The sequence below is a fragment of the Ipomoea nil genome, unplaced genomic scaffold (assembly GCF_001879475.1).
Source record: "Ipomoea nil cultivar Tokyo-kokei standard unplaced genomic scaffold, Asagao_1.1 scaffold0465, whole genome shotgun sequence".
Taxonomy (NCBI): Eukaryota; Viridiplantae; Streptophyta; class Magnoliopsida; order Solanales; family Convolvulaceae; genus Ipomoea; species Ipomoea nil.
The window spans coordinates 1,091,893-1,111,795 of record NW_017616893.1 but is presented as its reverse complement, the minus strand read 5'-3'; the positions used below and the strand labels follow the sequence as shown (position 1 = coordinate 1,111,795).

The window sequence follows — 19,903 nt, the reverse complement described above, 5'->3', positions numbered from 1 at the left end:
CAGAACAAAGCAACAAGGAAGAACAATGTGAAGCAGCAAAGACATCCAGTGAATATTCAAATGAAGCCGAGTACTAAGTAGCGAGGAAGAGATCCGGTACAAGAAGCACGACAATAGAGGAATCACCTTGACCTCTCTGTAACGTTTTTCCTAATTCATTATTATTATAACATTAGGATAAGTTATGATAATGTTAAGTACTTGATGTATGGTGCAACACTAATAACCTAATAGCTAGACTACCATTATGATTAGGAGTTTGGTTAGGGTTTAGGAGACCTAAAGACATGCAACCACAATGATGGCCAGTGGTTATATAAGGTCACTAGTCCTCTCACTGCTCACGTTACATACCTCATACATCATCTAGAGAGAGTTGAGTAGAAGTGAGAGACAAAGCTCTACCTACAACAGTCCGGATCGCTCAATACAAGAACTAATGGCTGGAGGTTAATATGATCATGTTATCACATATTATATGATGCATGTGATATATTTAATTCTAACAGTTGGTATCAGAGCCATAAATAATCTCTGCCTAGTTCTTTTTTAATTGCTTAAATATTTGCATATGTTATATACTTTGCTGTATAATTGAGATTACATATGTGAATGTTCTTTTGTATGCAATTATAATTCTGGGCTGCTGGAAATTAAGTTTTTTTTTTTTTTCCGCATTAAGTAACAGAAAAACATCAATTTGGATAATTAGTTTATTTTGATACTGCTTTGCCCGTGTTCCCTTTGGAATTCCGGTCGCCAGATAATGATCTCGCGGCGGTCATTGTTGATTGGAGGAGACGATGCCTTTTTCATTAAAAAAAATTCCACCCTTTCCCGTCGTTTTCTCCCTTCAGATTTCATCAACAATGGAATTCCGGTGAATGGGACAGATTGACGGCGACGCAGAGGTATGTTCGGCCGGTCGGTACGTGATATGGCAGGCGGCGGATGGACGGCAGCGGTGTTAGCGTTGCATCGAGGCCATGCGGCAGCGACGTCGCTGGGACTCCCGGCTACGCTGTTGTTATGTGCTCTCTTTCTGGTGACCTATGCACCGCTGCTGGTCTATGGCTGCTGTTTGTTGCTGTTGATGCGCCCTGGTCGTTGCTGGCCTGCGCTGCTGCTGGGCAGTATTAGGGAAGAAGATGATGAAGGCCTTAATGGCGTGGCGGTGTGCGGTAGAGGCACGCGATAATGGTGTGGCGCATAGCAGTGTGGTGTGTGGCAGCAGCGTACGAAGGTGGGGGGAACAACAAGTATCTGGAAAATTTAGGAACTGGAATTTGAGTTTGGAAAATGGTGGAGGTTGTGATATTGAATTATACTTCTTTCAAGCATCCAGATGCCTAAAGAAAGTGGTAGAATTATGATGGCGATATGGGACCCCGGGGGGGCCCATTTTATTGGGAAGTCGGCCCAACCGCCCAAGCGGGGTGTCCATCTTTATGGGTGAAGTGTTGGCCTAACAAGAATAATGGAATTCTATTGGGCTAAAGAAAGAGGGAAGCTTGGAGCAAAATATTATTAGAATTATTACTAAAGGGTATTAAACTCACGACCTCAAAATAACAGCACAAGTCCAAACTACCATGCCAATCAAGATCTTGTGTGCTAAAGAGCAGGAAGCTCCACTTATGCATGGGAGTGTGCTGGAAGCAAGGTAGTGGAGGACACATGTGTGGTTAAGAATGGAGGCTGCTTGATGCCGTCCATTTGTCAACCATCCGTGAATCCCTCAAAAATATAAGGAATAAGGGTCAAATAGGCCACTGAACTGCACACTAAAGTGCAATTAGGCCATCGAACTCAAAAATAATGCAATTGAATCCCTAAACTACACAAACTCATGCAATTAGGTCTAAAATGACCTGTTGACCTGAAATTGTGCTGACGTGGCGGTTATCCATTTTAAAAATAAATTTTAAATATAATTTAAAATAAAATAATTAATTTAAATAAAAAAAAAAAAAAAAAAAAACTAGAACTGCCGGAGACGAATCGTCTCCGGCAGCTTCGTCTCCCTGGCCATGGAGACGAAGAGCTTCGTCTCCCTAGCATGGAGACGAAGGTCTCTTCGTCTCCATGGCCAGGGAGACGAAGCTCTTCGTCTCCGGCCATGGAGACGAAAGACTGCCGGAGACGATTCATCTCCGGCAGTTTTTTTTTTTTTTTTTTTTTTTTTTTTTTTTAAATTATATAATTTTAATTAATTATTTTATTTTAAAAAATATTTATAAATTATTTTTAAAATTGGTAACCTGCATTTCAGGTAAACAAGTCATTTTGGACCTAATTGCATGATTTTGTGTAGTTCAGGGACTCAATTGCATTGTTTTTGAGTTCGATGGCCTAATTGCATTTTGGTGTGCAGTTCAGTGACCTATTTGACCCTTATTCCAAAATATAAATAGGCATCATTCCCTCCTTTTTAAAGGCACCCTCTAACTCACCAATCCCCTCTAGGTTCGTTGGTTTGAGTCTTCACCAGGGTTCGAATCCTATTGGTAACATATTTAGTTTTACTTCATTTATTAGTTCCTTCGGCTTGTTTAGTCATTATTTTGGGCCTTATTCCATTCCTTGGGCCATGATCTTTATATTTGGGCCGGCATTCTGGGCCTGTGCCTCGGGCTTTGTACGTACTATTTTAGGCGTAACGTCCCGGGTAATAAAGCTATTCTTTACCTACCTCCATTCTATATTTCTATATTCGGTTTATGGTGGACCCAGTCTCAATAAAACCATAAACTATATTATTATTATTATTATTATTATTATTATTATTATTATTATTATTATTTGATATAAGTTGCACGTTGTCCCTGTGATATGATGGTGAGGAGGGTTGATGAAAGCTCCACGAAACAGTTGCACATGTACTGTTCGGGAGGAGCAAACAAAGCTTACACATGCAGCTATTTTGGACTTTAATTAATCTGACCCATCCAATCCCTGCACTACGCAAGATTACATCTTGGATTGATTTTCAGGATAAACAAAACCATTTAATTCACTATATGCTAAATTGCTAATCAATGTGTCACGTGATGCAGCAGATTAATTAACCCTCTGGACAAAAATGACATTTTAATTAAGATATTAAACATACCCCTGTCATATTCTATTTGCCACTTAATTATTTTATTTCATTTCAATATATAAACTTTCCATTCAAAGTTTTGATCGAGGTGGTTTATTTTCTTTAAAAGAAATATGAATCTCGATTTTGTTCTCTCAATGTGATTTTGTCAAAGTTTGTGCTTAAGGTGCGTGGGGTTTGTGCTTAATGTGGGTAGTTGTGTGAAACTTAAGGTGTGTGAGTTTTGTACTTAAGGTGCGTGTGTTGTGTGCTTAAGGTGCGTGATTCGTATATTTAAGGTGTATCAGTGTTATAAATTAAAATGCACGAAGTTAATACTTAATGTGCGCTGTTTTAATGTTTAAGGTGCATCCAACCGCACGGGAAGCCATTTCCGCACCTGAACCCTTACCTATATATATGTACCAAGTTGTTCTCACATATGAAAGGTTGTGAATTGACTCTTTATGCTTTAATAGGTTGGGAAGACAACCCAGTAGTACAAAAAAAAAAAAAAAAAAAAAAAATTAGCTTTTAAAAAAATGATTGGAGCAGTGGGCATGTTAATTTGTTAATAGTATTGTTGTGGATCAATTTCGGCCAAGTTCGAAGATTGAACTAACTGCAGGATGCACGTTCCATGGGAAGTTCACTGAACAATAACGGAAAAAAAAGCCGTGCTGTGTTCATCGGGATGAGGTAATCTGAAATCCACCTCGTTTGACTTTGTTTTCTCTTTTAGCATGTTTGATTTATAAAATAGGTCAAAATATAATATTATTCTAAAAAATAAACATATTCCATTGTTTGATTTAATATTTTATTTTTGAAAATAATATTTATAAGAATGAGCTATTCATTTTACACTGAGAATAACTATTCTTGAGAAGCCCTCTAATATTAGCTATTTCCAAACATTCGGGAATAATTTTTGTATTATAATATCAAAAATACCTTTTATTACGCTTGCAAAATATCAACATGCGTTTGTAAGATCAAGAGTTCAAAGTATAACTAAGATCTCAGTCATATACATAACAAGGAAAATCCACAGCTTCCTACAACATAATCCCATTGCATGACGCTGATGTCATCTATGCTACCAATGGTAATTCAATTGTGCCCGCATGGGTAGCTCAACTGGTCATAGAGGTGAAACTTTGGAAGAATGACCAGGGATCGAGTCTCACCAGCGGCAGTGTGGGAGCAACCTCTCAAAGTGAGGGGGGTTCCTTGTGCGCAGTGAGCACCAGTCTAGCCTCTGTGATTAATGTTCAGTTGAGTCACCATGATTTACAACCTCCCACCACTCTGTCGGGCCGGGGTGTGGGGGGCCCTTAGGGTTGGGGTTCAGCCTTGGAAGAATAGTAACTCAATTGCAAATAACAAACAACCAACAAGAAAGAAGAGGAAGAATAGTAACTCAATTGCAAATAACAAACAACCAACAAGAAAGAAGAGGGAAAATAGTGAAGATGAAGACAATGACAATGCTACATATTCAAAAAAGAATTAAGAACACTTACGAAAATTCAAACCAAAAGTACTATTTATTTAGACTATCGATTTTACAAAGTTGCAAACACTTATTCTAGTGACGATTATAATGAATCTCCTATATTATCTTGGATTCATATACTTTGAGTTATATATTTTAAATAAACAAATTCGACATTCAATTACCTATGTATAAACCTCTCCTATATAAGTTTGCATTGATATACTTTCAAATACTTATTTAAATATATTTAAATAAACAAATAGTTTGCATTGATATACTTTCAAATATTTATTTAAATATATTTAAATAAACAAATTCGATATTCAATTACATATGTATGAACTTTTCCAATATAAGCTTGCATTGATATACTTTCAAATACTACTTTTTTTTTAAACAAAACGAAAGACGTTCATTAAATATTCAATAACTCAACGATACAATCAGGGAGACTAACATCCCACACACCTGAGCCAGCTATAGAACCGGTTGCCCTAGCTAACACATGAGCTACACGATTCGCTGATCTCTTAACATGAGAAACACAGACGTTCCCCATGGCATTAGCAATTGCACGACATTGCTTAACAATTACATCTACATAAGAATAATCAAATTTGCAAGAATTGAAAGCATTGCAGAAATTTAAACAGTCTGATTCAAGCACGATGTTATTGAGACTTTGGTCTTTAAGCCACGAAAGAACCTCCTTTGCAGCCCGAGCCTCCGCCACATAAGGATCCCCAACACCTTCCAACCGTCCGCTTTTAGCCGAGAGGAACTGCCCGTCGTGATCCCGGACGACAGCTCCAAAACCAGCCCCGTCCCCAAAAATAGCGGCATCAATATTGCATTTGACGGAATTAGCAGGTGGCGGTGTCCACTGAACAATTACTGTCGGGCAACCGGTGGTTCGCAAAGATGATGCATAGACCTTCTACAAAGCTTGTAAACTTTGCACCTGAAACTGTGCAGCCGTTACATCTGGTGTTTTAGCATTCCACACTGCGTCGTTGCGGGTCTGCCACACCACCCAAAAAATGGCTGCCATCCTTTCCGCCAAACCTGTCGTGTTAGTGCGTAGCATGGATTCCAGAAACACAGGCAAACGCCTTCCACAAAGCACGTCCGCAGTGCCCCACATACTTGTCGCGAAGGCGCAAGTACAAAAAAGGTGTTCCACTGTTTCAGTTTCAACCCCACAAAGAGGGCATCCGCCTCCGATCCACACACGCTTCTTTCTCAAGTTATCCCGTGCTGGTAAAATATCCCGAACACACCTCCATAGCAAATTCTTCACCTTAGGTGGTATAGGCAGTGACCAAAGTGACTTCCATCCCTGAAACTCCTCGGTCAACACATGTTGCCCCTCATGATTAGTTAACAAACGGTAGCCATGTTTAACGTATAACAGCCCCGGATGTCTCCAATCCACCCCCAGCAGTCCTGCAGATGAGTGTTCACCGGTGTGGCTAGAATACGGGTTACATCAGCGGGCAAAAAAATGTCACGGATCACGTCCTCATCCCAAACCCCGCGGTCAGTGAGTAAGCCCTCTACCTTGGCATCGCCCAGCTGTGGAACATAAGGGGTACGTAAGGGCTGATTCGTGGCGTTCGCGACCTAGTTCCATCCCCAAATCTTGGTGTCTGAACCATCGCCAATTCGGCGGGCAATCCCCAGCTGGAGAACCCTCTTCCCGGCCAGAATGCTTCGCTAGACAAAGCTTGGATTCGCGCCTAGCTGGGCCTCCATAAAATCTGTAGAGGGAAAGTAGCGTGCCTTAAGGAGCCGGCACACTAGAGAGTCAGGATTAATCATCAATCGCCATCCCTATTTGGCTAACAAGGCCAAGTTAAACTCGTGTAGCTTTTTGAAGCCTAACCCACCTTTTGTCTTAGGCTTGCACATTTTGTCCCAACTTAACCAATGGATTCCACGATTGCCTGAGCCGCCACTGCCCCACCAATAGCGATTAAACACCTTCTCAAGAGTGTCGCAGACGCGTAGAGGCAACAGGAAGACGGACATGGTGAAAATTGGGAGAGATTGGGCTATGCTTTTGAGCAACACTTCCTTACCGGCGCGAGATAAAAACCGGTGTTGCCAGGCTCCAATGCGGCTGCGGATGTTCTCCTCAATATATCGGAAAACTGCGATTTTGTTGCTCCCAAGTGTTGACGGAAGTCCCAAGTACCGCCCTAGGTCCATAGTCTCGCGGACTCTAATGATACCCGAGACCACAGTCCTCTTGTGGACCGTTGTGTTATGACTGTAAACTGCACTTGATTTGTCAAAATTAATGAGTTGCCCCGACGCCACACTGTAATTGTCCAAACATTGCTTTATATGCAATGCTTCCTGTTGAGTAGCCCCGAAAAAGAGTAAACTGTCGTCAGCAAAAAACAAGTGAGAGATGGCCGGAGCCCCCCGGGCCACCCTCACTCCATGAATATCCCCTCTGGCCTCTGCTTGTTGTAACAGGACGGAGAAGCCTTCGGCACAAATGATAAAAAGGTACGGGGATAGCGGGTCTCCTTGCCTAATCCCCCGAGATTGACACACCTGTCCCACTGCCATCCCATTGACTAAGATAGAGTATCTTACAGTCATGACGCATGCCATAACTAAATCCACCCAACCTCCGTCAAAACCCAACGCACATAACATTCCCTTCAAGAACGCCCATTCCATCCTATCGTACGCCTTAGCAAATGTCTAGCTTAAGCGCCGCCCATCCTACCAAGCCCCCAGTTTTACGTTTAAGGTAATGCCCAATTTCACTGGCCACAATAATGTTATCGGTTAATAACCGGTCAGGCACGAAGGCACTTTGTGACTGAGACACAACCTTCTCCAAACATCCCTTTAACCTGTTCGCAACCATTTTGGCCAACACTTTGTAAGCCACGTTACAGAGTGCAATAGGACGCAAATCAGACACCTTTTCAGGCACATGTTTTTTTGGGATTAAAACGATATTTGCATCGTTCAATCCCTGCGGAAACCCCTTGTTCTCCACACACTTAAAGATAAAGACTGCCAAGTCATGCCCCAGTACCGGCCAAAAATGCTGAAAAAAGACTGGTTATTTAAATATAAACATTGGGCATTAATCTATTCGCACAATGCGCGTGTAAAAAATAATAAGTGATGACCGACCCACCATTCATAGTTTTGCTCAACAACAAAATATGCCAGCACCCTTAATTGGGATGCGAATCAAACCTATGACCTTCCGTTTGAAAGGGCCACATTGATGCCATCAAACTATAAGGTCCATGGCAACAGGCAATCTTTATGGATTAATTACTTTTTATATATAAAATTTGATAATATATTTTACCTTTTTCCTTTAATTTACATTGAAAGGCCAATTCGCTTATTAAATTTGAGACAAACAAGTGAAAAAATGCGAAAACAAGGTGGATTCCAACTACAAAAGACAAAAGGGTCAAATAACCTCATCTATAATTAATGAGTATTCAATTCACATCTTCAACCAAAATAATATTTGATTGGACACCTTTACTTTTGAAATTTTATTCACTTAGCATTTTCTCTAGGTTTCTCCTAGGTAAATCTTCCACAATGTTGACATGGAATTTAAATTTAAATAAAAATAATTTTGCTGACTTGTTAATTTGTCACCTTGTGGACCTTTAAACCATTCAAACCTAGAGGAAAAAAAAATTCAATTCTCTCTCTTTAAATTCCTTGAACGGTTATGGTGATATAGCGTCACCATCTTTCTTCCCACAATCGCAAACAGTAGATGACTAGCTTGAAACTCCGGTGGGTGAGCAACTCCAAAGGACCGTGAAACAGCTGTATCACCATGCTGGACGATGCACTCCACCAGTTCCGACGAAGCCAGCATCTCTTCATATGGTAATTAAGCAACTCCTCCAAAAGCAACCAGCAAGACAAAGCGAAACCTTCTCGAAATGCCAAGTAATCCGTTTTACTATAAAGCTAAGTATTCAATTTACTAAAATCATAAAAAATAATTTTTAAAATTTTTATTTTTCTAGGCTTTCAAGATCCTGATGCAAAGGTGATTACTTTACCACCCAAGACTATTAGTTACAAATAGATTTGTTCGTGAAATCTGCAACAAAGAATTTCAAAGAGATCAAAATTTTCAACTTCACATAAGGGGTCACAATTTGTCATGGAAGCTGAGCCAGAGATCAAGAAAGGAGGTGAAGAAGAAAGTTTATGTTTTCCCTTAACCTACTTGCGTTCACCATGATCCTTCACAAGCTCTCGGGGATTTGACTAAAATCAATAAGCACTTGATGTGAAATATTCCTCGGACCTATAGCCGTATACCTTATTAGTATGTACTCTGTATATCGTAGGGAGCAATTCCTGATTGCATCCGACCTTATAAGAGGTTCGACCCGACCCGATCCGATCCGATCCGAGGAGAGATATGAGTTCGTCATTCAGTTTAAGTACGACATGTCTTGGGCACGGTCCCAACCACGAGGCAGGGAACGAGTATCCCAAGCAGGAATATTTCCTATTTTAGAGGACAAGCCTAATTAATGACATTCTACACGATCACAGTGGGAATGGGCACGTCAAGAATCTAGCAACAATGCCTCCGACCTCCCCCCTCGCCTAGTGTATGCATTACAAATGGCACACGTGCTGACGCCCCCCCCCCCCCCCACCCCCTCCAACCTCTCCCCCTGCATGTAGTGTTCCCTTCAGCCCTCTATATAAGGTGCACTTAATGCCTTGGAGATGAGATTTTTCGACTTTCACCTAACCTACATCAGCTCGGGAATGTCCAACCCGTTGTTACTAATTCCCGAGCTCACCTACTATAATCAATACTTAGACCTATTCGTATAACTTGATGTGTTTACCACATCAGCACTGTTGTCGGGTTAAGTCTTGGTGTATAATTTGGTGTTATGTTGATAATTAAGTCTTTGTTTTCTCTAAAGGTCAACAATCAGCAAAATCATTTATATTTAAATTTTATGACAGCGTTGACTCTATTACAATGTAATATCTGTTCAAAGAACCAATAACGTCTCTACTAAGGCTTGAACTCACAACCTTTCAAATGGAAGTCCAACTTGGATACCATTAGACCACATAGTCTTGGTATCGAAAGAAAATGTTAAGTGACCAAAATTTTAAAAATATTCAAGGTGTGAATTGAACAAATTATTGACAGTAGATAAGATTATTTGACTCTTCTGTCTCTATAAAATAACTACGTTGGGAATTGAACTATTGCATGCTTGAACAACGTCGTTAACAGTAGTGTAATACATTGACAAGTCTTGATCTAGGTCAAACACCATGTGCCTAAACTAGGTATTCTAAAGGAGCATAAATAATTTTGTCTAAGATTAACTAATTATAAATTTAAATAATTTGTATAACAAAATCCAACGGTCACAAGCTTCCAAGTTGTTCACTGAATTTGATGGCATCTTCTGCTCGATCAGAAAGCTGGTTCTTGGAATTCATCAATCTTTAATATCCCCAATTTTTTAAAAAGAAAAGCTTATAGACCAAGAAGTACATAATACAGTATTGTAATGGGCAAGGCAATCAGCATCCCAAATATAACCCTGCAAAAAAATAAGAATAAAAATAACAATACAATATCAAGGGCAAGAAATTTGAACCCTGATTAACTCTTCAAACTTCCCAATTCACTAAAATTTAATGAGAAAATAATAATATTATTATAATTATTCCGTTGAAATTATAATGTAAATCTAATACGTTTGTGTGTGTGTTGGGGGGAGGGGAGGGGAGGGGGGGGGGGTATTTAAATTCTTTGTTAAGTAGTATATTTGATTTCTAAGTTTTTAATATGTCATGAACAAAATTCACCACTTCACTCAAAAAATAGGAACTAAATTTATACCACAAATAATTGAGAGATTAATCCACAATTGAAAAATTAAGTGTTATTTTATATTTTTAATTATTTAGCAATGACACATAGCTTATTTATCTCATTTTACTTCTGTTATTTACTATTCAATTATTAAACTAACTATTTCTTATTCGCTTATTTTCTCTAATTTTTTTTATGATTTTAAATTTAGTTTTTTTTTTTTTTTTGTATTTAATATTATTTTTACAAGCTAAATATTGCAAAACAAATTGAATTATAAATAAATTTTTTCAAGTCTAGTTAACCAAATTAGCCACATGCATAAAATATAACGAAGAGATCAAGTAGTAAAATTTATTTGTTTACAAATTTCAGTTGTTATATTAAGCACGCAACAAAAAAAAAAAGAATTTTAAAAACTATTGAGATAAGCTAAAAACATAAATGAACTTTTTTTAAAAAAAAAATCTTAGGATTTATTAAATGAATGCACTACACAATCTACTCTATAGTCTCCACGGTCACCCAAACATAGTTGGAAGTAGATTGTGTGCACTCATGCAGTAGTTCGCATGTTCTCACCTAAGGCATAGTTCTCATATATATAAATTGGTAACAAATGAGAACAATCTTTAGTGAGAAGTGTTGACAAATATGATACGTCTATCTAGAATTATCAAAGGCTGAAGATTAATGAAAAAAATGGAAAAAAACGTTGTGACATTTCTGTAATTACGATTGTGCATTTGAAAATGTTTAAAAGTGCACACACTCATGGATAATTGGAAAGTGCATTTATAAACTCTTTTGATGACACAGAGGAGAATGATGATGAGAATCAAGTGGTGCCTTCTGTGCATTCAAAGCATTTCCAAATTTATTATCAAACATTTTTAAATGTACAATTGTAATTACAGAAATTACAAAAATATCACTGCATTTTTTCTTCATATTCATTAATTTTCAACCTTTGATCATCCTAGATGAACATATCAGATTTATGCACACTTCTTACATGGGAGGATGTTCTCGTGTGTGTGTGTGTGTGTGTGTGTGTGTGTGTGTGTGTATATATATATATATATATATATATATATATATAAAAGAAATTTTACTATTCATTTATATGAATATATTATACGGAGTAGTGTAAAAATTCCATAAACTTATATAGTCCCAATATATAATAATGTGTAGATATATAGGAAGAAAAAGGTAGAAATTGTTAGGGAGAAATTAAGACTTACGCAGTGCTTAATATGTCAGGGTGGACGTTATATTCTTTAGCAAACACGAAGGGAACAATTCCTTGGGGAAGAGCAGCCTGATTACAAAAAGTCAAAGTCAAAAACTCCAACTAGCTTAACATGTCACATGTTACTATACAACAATTAATTTGAAACAAAACTTGCTTTAATGATAATATAATTAGTATGAAATGAGTTGTAATTAATAGAATTATATATATGCATTGGATCAAGATCCACACACTTAATTGTAGTTATGTAACGGAATCTTCTTTGACTACCCTCATATATACTTTATTTCTACTTAAGCAACAATGGATTCTATGATATTAATTATGCTATTGAAATATGAAAAGGGTGTAAATGAGCTGGACTTAAATTAATAATGACTCAATTAGGTTTAAAGTATTCAAGCTTGATTTATTTATGTGTGTGATTTGATCCTTTCCTAACTATGGTCATAAGGTGGGGTTTGCTCAATACACACATTAGGTAATGACTGTGAATTTTTCTCGTCACTCAACTCTCAAGTAACAAATGTAATAGTATTAATGGTAGTATATGTTCTATACTTTTTCTAACTAATGCAGTTCAAAGAGTCAATACCCCACCACCGCGGTTAAGAGGAGCCACAAAGGTGTCATCTGAGCACAACGTGCTTAGCGTAATAGTATTAATTAATTTGCGCACAAAAATTAAAGCACAATTTTCTCTCCAAAAGGGTCCCGCACCTCTGCTCGACAAGATAGTGGAAGGGCCTGGTGCCCACAAAAAGCCCACTACATTGAGTGTAACTCCCACACTGCCACTATCAAAATTCGATCTTGTACCCTTGCCTAAAATTAATCTACCACACATGAAGCAATTGAGCTGCCAGTACAGATTAATTAATTCTTCCAAAAGGTTGAATCCTAACCCTAAGGTGCAGATTAATTAATTATGGGATGGGAGAGAGAGGTGAGGTACCTGAACAATTGCTACGTGCAGCAGAACGCCACGAAGACCGATTGCAATGGAGGTTGCAGCAATGACTGCTGGGCCCGTTAAGAACCTAACCGCCATGGAAAATGTGGCCACAGATTTTCCACAAGCTATCAGCTTTGGCTGCAAAGCCATGAATAAACCTGTATGTTCAATTATTCACCCAGGATCTCAGTACCGCTACTTCATTTCCAACACTCAAAAACTAACAAAATTAATTATGAGTATACATATATATACATAATCAGGTACGAACTGACTTTAACATGCGAATCTGCGAACTTCAGAAGAATTGCACCGCATTTACTACATGATTGCACTACTCCCCGATACAATTGCACCTTGGTCTTCCAGGCACATCTGGGAGCCGTAACGGTGCAATCATGTATTGCAGTGCAATCTTTCAGAAATTTGTTGGTTCGTAGGATAAGGTTGGTTTTCACCTGGACCTGGTTATGATTATACATAATATATATATATATATATATATATATATATATATATATATATATATATGAATATTACCTAAACTAAACATTGCCATTCCGAGACCAGCATCTGACAAAATTGAGATTGATCCTTTCACGATTGAAGGCATTTGAATGTTCCATCTGTCCGTGGGTAGTATTTTTTTTTTAAAATAAAATAAAATTGAAAAAGTTAATCAGTTTATATAGAAATAAGGCAACCACTAAGCTATGTGTGCTTATATGGTAGGAAGTGAATGTTTGTGAGTGTGTAGTATTGCATGATTCAAAATATTGGTGTTGTCAAAAGATAAAATTAAGTGATAAAATAAATTAGGTTGTTAAATTAGAATGAGTGGGTAGATGTAAGAGATGGAGTGAGAATAATTGAAGATACATACCTAAAAGAGATGAGAGACCAAATTAAGCCAAAAAGACTTGAATAGGTGTTAGGGTTTCTTATGAGCTTCCTCCAAACCATGATGAGTATGAGCCTTGTCATTACACTTGCCGGTGGCATTTGGTGCTTTTTCTCACCTTCTTCCATTTCTATCTTTTTTGCTCCTCCGGGCAATGGCGATGCATTTGCTGATGAGCTTTTCACACCCTCTTCCACTTCAATATCCCTATCTCCGCCGTTCAATTTCCCTGCAAGGTACGTGGACGAGTAAGTGATAGAACTCAGCGCTGCATTATACTTACTTTCCAGATGCTCACCCATATATTGTGACTGTCGTATGTCAAACACGCTTAACTAAATAGTTCTTTAACTATCTGTTGTCATATTTTACTTAAAACCAATTAGTGAGAAACAGTGAACATTAACCATTTAATTATATTATATTCTTTCATGGTAAGCTACAATGTCACGTCTCAAATCGAGCAGTGACTGACCAACCGACGCACAACATTAAGTTAGCATTAAATTGAAATCGCGAAAATGAATCTATTAAATTATTTTCCTAGCTATATATATTACTCTTAAATTCTAATTTTTAAATACTTAAAACTATTAAAATAATTTAATTACTTTCCAAATATTTTGTTAAGCACATGACACTGAATATGAATAAAAGAAAGTACACTGAAAAAGGAATAAATTAGAGGCGAGGCGAGGCGAGGGGAGACAAAAAGTTTTGCTTCCGAGAAATAGAAGCAGCAAATTAAAATTAAAGAGACTGCAGTGCAGACGACTAAACTACAGTATTAGTAATTAAGTTAAGTGTAAGGCTGGGGAATAAGTTAATTTCAACTTACATTTAACTATAACTCTTAAATTATAATCAACTTTTGTCTTTTTCTTTTCTAACATATCGGGCTCTCTTTTGGTCCTTTTAAGTTATAACTGATGTTGCAAATTTGATCTCTAATGATGTTTTTGTTAGAAAAGGATAAAATTTGCAACATACATTATAGCTTAGAGAGGAGAAGTGAATACGACCAGCAAGCAGGGACAGATCTTACAATCACCCAGAAATCAGAAGTAAAAATTTTCCAACATATAATATTAGTTTTTAAGCTTATTTCCATGAAATGATAAAATAAAATATGAGTTAGTTACCTCTAGATGCAGCTATCTCTTGCTGGAGAACAGCCTTGGAAGCATCGAGTACTCCAAGCTCGGTTGAAGCAGCTCTGTTAATTCCTCCATGCGGCCTCAGATTGCCTTCTGACACTGGGGATGCGCTTGAGCTCCATACAAACATGTGAAGCTCTTTAGAGTTGCCGCTAGTTGCAGTGTTTATATTATTATTATAATTATAATTATTGGTAGGAACAGGAACAGGAACAGGAACAACGCCGCCTGTGGCTCCGCTTTCCTTTCTCCGGTGGCCGGAAAACATGGGGTTGGGTGGCGGATACGCGCCGCCGTTGTATAACTCCCCACTCATGTTCCTTGCACCGCTCTTCTTCTTCCCAATCTTAAGCATATCCTCTTCGAAATTGGACGTCCTGGGCGTGGGGCCCTTGGAGGATTGCAGCGAGAAAACGTCGCCTCCGAAGCTGGAAGTGTAGCCGTGCTTGGGGCTCCCGGCCTTGCTGGCGAACATGGCGTAGAAATCCGTCTGGTTGAAACTGGAGGCCCGCGGGGTGGGCTCGCGGGAGGACTGGACGGAGTAGATCTCCACGCCGGTGAGGTTGGAGGCCCTGGGGGTCATGTTGGTGGACTGAAACCCTTTGTTGTAGGCCGATATCACCGACGACGCGGCGGAGGACCGCCGAACGACGACGTGGAGCTTCCCGTCCTCGCCGACCTCCGCGTCCGTCTGCAGCGGCTCCCGCCCGTTGAGCGACACCACGTCGGACTCGACCCGGAACGACGTGATCGACGCCGCCGTCTCCGGGAACTGCTCCCCGATCAGCAACTTCGCCGCGCGGTACTCGAACATGAAGAGCATGAGGGTATACCACACCACGCTCTGCATAACCACGATTTGGACCATCAAGTTGCCGGAGAAGTCGCCGTACATTGCCCGGAGCAGCGGGATCCCCATCACGAGCGTGTTGGGGAGCGTGGAGAGGGAGAAGAGCGTGATCATCCACTCGAGCGTCCCTTTCCCGCTCAGCGCCTGCCACGCGAACAGCGCGCCCAAGATCACCACCTTCTGCAGCGAATCCGCGGCGATGAAGTGGTAGTTCATGGCGTAGATGTCGTTGGTGGAGATGAAGTGGAAGCCCAGGAGCGGGACGGCGAAGACGGCGACAAAGCGGTTGATGCCGGAGCACTGGTCCGGGGTGAAGATCTTCCACCAGCGGACGGAGCCGTAGGCCAGGATCATGGCCACGTACAGTGGTATTATGGCCGCAAGGACATCGTAAATATCTTTACCAGTAATCATGGTACGTTGTTCGTCGTGGGTAAGAAAAGGGCCGGGGGTGGTGCTTCAGTTACTTTGCCGATGGAGTAAGTAGATTGATGAAGACCAAAGAAACCAGTATGGAGGAGGTGGGATGGGTGTGAGAGAGGGAGAGAGACCGAGGAGAGGGAATAGCTTTAATGTAATGTGTTATATATATAGATATAAAGGATAAAGATCAACCCAACAGGGTAGCTCAAGTGGCAAATGAGTTCTCTGGAGAATTCTGGGATAACCCAAGTGACGATTCCCTTTGGGCCAGCTTCTGTGCCTCCCGAAGCGAACCGGTGGACCTGGACCGTTAAACGGACAGAGAAAGACCCGGACCACAATGTGTGGCTATTACCAAAAAAAAAAAAAAAAAAAAAAGGATAAAGATCACTCCTTCTTCTAAAGTCTAAACCTATAATAATAATAACAATAATCCTTTATATAATAAAGCTATATGGTTTGGGAAATAATTAATGTTACAATTAATGCCACAACAACTTTTATTATAAAAAAAAAACACAACATTTAAAAAATAAAATAGCTATATATTATATAATCATATAAAAAATGTGTTGAATTAGAGTTTAAATTTACACATACAAAATTTAAAATTTGCTTTCCAAATGTAATTATCTTAGTTATTATTCGTATTGTGAAAATTATAATATAGATGAAATACAATTAAGAATAAATCAATGTAATTATGTAAATTCTCTCTATAAATTTATTTGAATATGCACATAATTAGAGATTATATTAATCATACAAAATTATAATTTTAATTTTAATTTTAATTTTAATTTTAATTGTAATTTTGTATTCTATAAAAATAATAAATACTTGACCAATGGAAGCTCAAAAATATTATTAGATTAAATAATTTAAAATATTTTAGTTTTTCTATTTTTTATTTATATTTATAATAACATAATTTTTTTCCGTGCATCGCGCGGGTAAATTACTAGTAATAATAATAATAATAATAATAATAACAATAATAATAATAATATTGTTGGTTTTAGAGTTTTTGGACCCACGGAGGTCCAACACAATTCGTTAGATGGGTGGATTCATCTAAAAAATAATAGAAAATGGGTAAGAAAAATAGATAGTCAAGAACTTCACTATATTTGCTTGTAATTTGTAGGGTAGCCTGTACATATTTTCGTAGGAATAAAGCTATTTTGATACATAGAGATGGGGTATGCTTCTTGAGAGAATAGAACTTTCCTTGTGGTGAAAAATGGAGTCTTCTTCATACTTCATGTGATGATGGAAGAGTTCTTAGAGTGGAAGAGTGATTGTGGAGAGGAGTCTTCTTGTTTGGGAAGAGTGATGTGTCTTCTTATGAGTGGAAGAGTGTCATATCTTGTGAGGAAGAGTCTTTTAGTATGAAGAATAATCTCTCCATAGGAGGAAGAGTGAAGGTGTCCTCCTGCTCTTTGTTTTCATGCTTTTATAATATGAGAATGATTTGTGAACGTTGGGTAATGATGAATGGGATCATTAATGAGGATTTAAGTGGGTAATTAATTGAAATGGATAGTTATGGCTATTTAGTGGGGTTTATGCTAGATAATAAGGGAAATTAATGAGTAGTTTAATAGGATAATAAATGGGTATTTGTATAGAGGTTATGGAGCGGTTAAAATATTTGACCAGGTTTAGGTGGTCCTATTGGGGCTAGACGGTCTAATTAGGCTTAAAATATCGGTACCTATCACTAGTCTCTCACTTTTTTATGTCACGCACCCAGCATGGCATAGGAAAGTATATTGTCTCGCCTCAAAATTGACTTCGCAATCGAATCAAGATGTCACTGACTCCTTTTTTAAGGTGGCACGGTCGACCAAGCGCCGACTCCTTTTTCAAGGGGTCGTGGTCGACCAAGCGTCGACTCCTTTTATTTGCTGTTTTCATGTGGCTAATTGCTTGACTACTTTATTGACTGCGTAGCAGTCCCTCAGTGTCTCACTTCATTGACTGCGTAGCAGTCCCTCGGTGTCTTACTCCGTTTTCTTAAACCTGCATAAATTAAAAGAAAGCTAGTAAAAGTCAACCGGCCGCCCCGCGTCCGGGGGGTGATTGACTGTTTGATATGGCTCGCTCTGAGCATCTTTTTTCTTTTATTCTTGATCTGCGTAAGGTTCGTTCTGAACCCTTATTTTTTGAATTGTGATAGATAATTGAGTAGGGTTCGTCCTGAACTCCTACTTAGGATCTGCACTGGACCCAGATTTAGATGTATGAGTAGAGCTCGCACTAAGCACCTACTTAGGATCCGCCCTGGACCCTTTACTTGATATCAAGTACCATTTGGGGCTGGCTATACCCATGTACCATTTGTGGCTGGTTAGACTGACTGTTACTTGACTCAACCGGTCACTTGATTGGCCGGGAGATTTTTCTTTGTGCCCAAGGATTTTTACAAGTATTGCATACTTGCAAAATAATAGATAAAATTGAGCTCATTTCTGATGCCATATTCTGATATGACACCTTTCTGACTGAGCCCCTCAGTCAAGGCGACTCTCGACTGCAACTTTTCTTTTTTTAAGAAACTTCTAAAGGTTTGGACCCTTGTTTCTCTGTTTACTCGCCCGAGTCGGGGCGACTCTCGGCTATAGCTTTTATTTTTCTTCCATTCATATAACACCCTTGTAGACAAGGAATTCCACGAGCAATTAAATTTTGGAAATTAAGAGGGCTAATAATGGGTAGTTATGGCTATTTAGCGGGGTTTATGCTAGATAACAAGGGAAATTAATGAGTACTTTAATAGGATATTATTATTATTATTATTATTATTATTATTATTATTATTATTATTCTAAAATGTTGAACCCCAACCCTAAGAGTCCCCCACACCCCGACCCTATTATTATTATTATTATATTATAGGTTTGTGGTTTTTGTGTGCTGTGCTTAAGGTGTGTCAGATGTTGAAACTTAAGTGCGTCGGTCTAAAGTTTTAGGTGCGTGATTTCCTTTCTTAAATTCATGATTTTCCTTCTTAAGGTGCGTCGGTCTAAAGTTTCAAGTGCTTAATTTTTCTTATTATAAAGTGCATTGTTTTCCTTCTTTAAGGTGATTTATTTTCCTTCTTAAGATGCGTTGTTTTCCTTCTTAAGGTGCTTTGTTTTTCCTTTTTAATTTTTTATTAATTTTATAAACAATTTCATGAATTCCTTTAGGTTATTTGTCATCCCAGGTGCTCAGATGAGAGTATTAATGGAGGACGCACTTTGTTTTTTTTTTTTTATTTGAGCAATTGATCTAGATTTGATTAATGGCTCAAATATAACCCTTCTTTTTTTACCTAGGAGCAACCCCGAACCAAAACTCATCTATATATGTGTGTGTGTAAATTACATGCGAGTTTTTTGCACTTTTGGTCCCACGACTATGGTGTCACTAACAATTTTGATCCACGACTTTTAAAACTTGTAAAATTGGTCTACCACTATGACTTTCTTAGCAAATTTGGTCCTTTCGGTATATTTTTCGTTCAATTTTTGTTGAAAAATTTTACTTCCCATTTAAACATGGGTAATATTGTCTTTTCAATCTCACAAACTAATGACATAAATCAATTAATTAATTAATTAAACACAGCCAGTGGTACAGTGATTGAAACTAAAAGCCACTACCCTTCTCGCTAAACGCCAAAATTTTTTAGTTGTTTATTTATTTATTAATGTCATTAGTTTGTGAGATGGAAAAGACAATATTACCCATGTTAAAATGGGGAGTAAAAATTCCCGACAAAAATTGAACAAAAATACACCAAAAGGACCAAATTTGCTAAGAAAGTCATAGTCATGGACCAATTTTACAAGTTTCAAAAGTTGTGGATCAAAGTTGTTAGTGACATCATAGTCGTGGGACCAGAAGTGCTAAC

At 38.4% G+C, this 19,903-nt stretch overlaps 1 protein-coding gene and 1 long non-coding RNA gene across 2 annotated transcripts; one reads left to right on the top strand and one right to left on the bottom strand.

The window, feature by feature from the left end:
• The first annotated feature begins 297 nt into the window (after positions 1–297).
• On the top strand, positions 298–19,874 carry LOC109173135. The gene is made up of 3 exons (XR_002052850.1): positions 298–380; positions 5,898–5,900; positions 19,864–19,874. It is a non-coding gene; the product is annotated as an uncharacterized LOC109173135 (long non-coding RNA).
• Positions 9,812–16,092, bottom strand: LOC109173133 (auxin efflux carrier component 2). Its single transcript, XM_019322399.1, has 6 exons — positions 14,715–16,092; positions 13,555–13,801; positions 13,212–13,297; positions 12,672–12,829; positions 11,706–11,782; positions 9,812–10,183 (listed from the first exon to the last, which is right to left on the bottom strand). The coding sequence occupies exons 1-6, from the start codon at positions 15,991–15,993 to the stop codon at positions 10,117–10,119; spliced, it is 1,914 nt and encodes a 637-aa protein (XP_019177944.1). The 5' UTR covers positions 15,994–16,092; the 3' UTR covers positions 9,812–10,116.
• Positions 19,875–19,903: the final 29 nt, after the last annotated feature.

Bases quoted from the DNA above. Each gene is read 5' to 3' on its own strand.
- LOC109173133 (XM_019322399.1), bottom strand. From the start codon at position 15,993: ATGATTACTGGTAAAGATATTTACGATGTCCTTGCGGCCATAATACCA. The intron at 11,783-12,671 runs GTACCTCACCTC...TTTTGTAATCAG, and splicing joins TGCACGTAGCAATTGTTCAG to GCTGCTCTTCCCCAAGGAAT. The intron at 10,184-11,705 runs GTAAGTCTTAAT...ATTTTTTTGCAG, and splicing joins CCTGACATATTAAGCACTGC to GGTTATATTTGGGATGCTGA.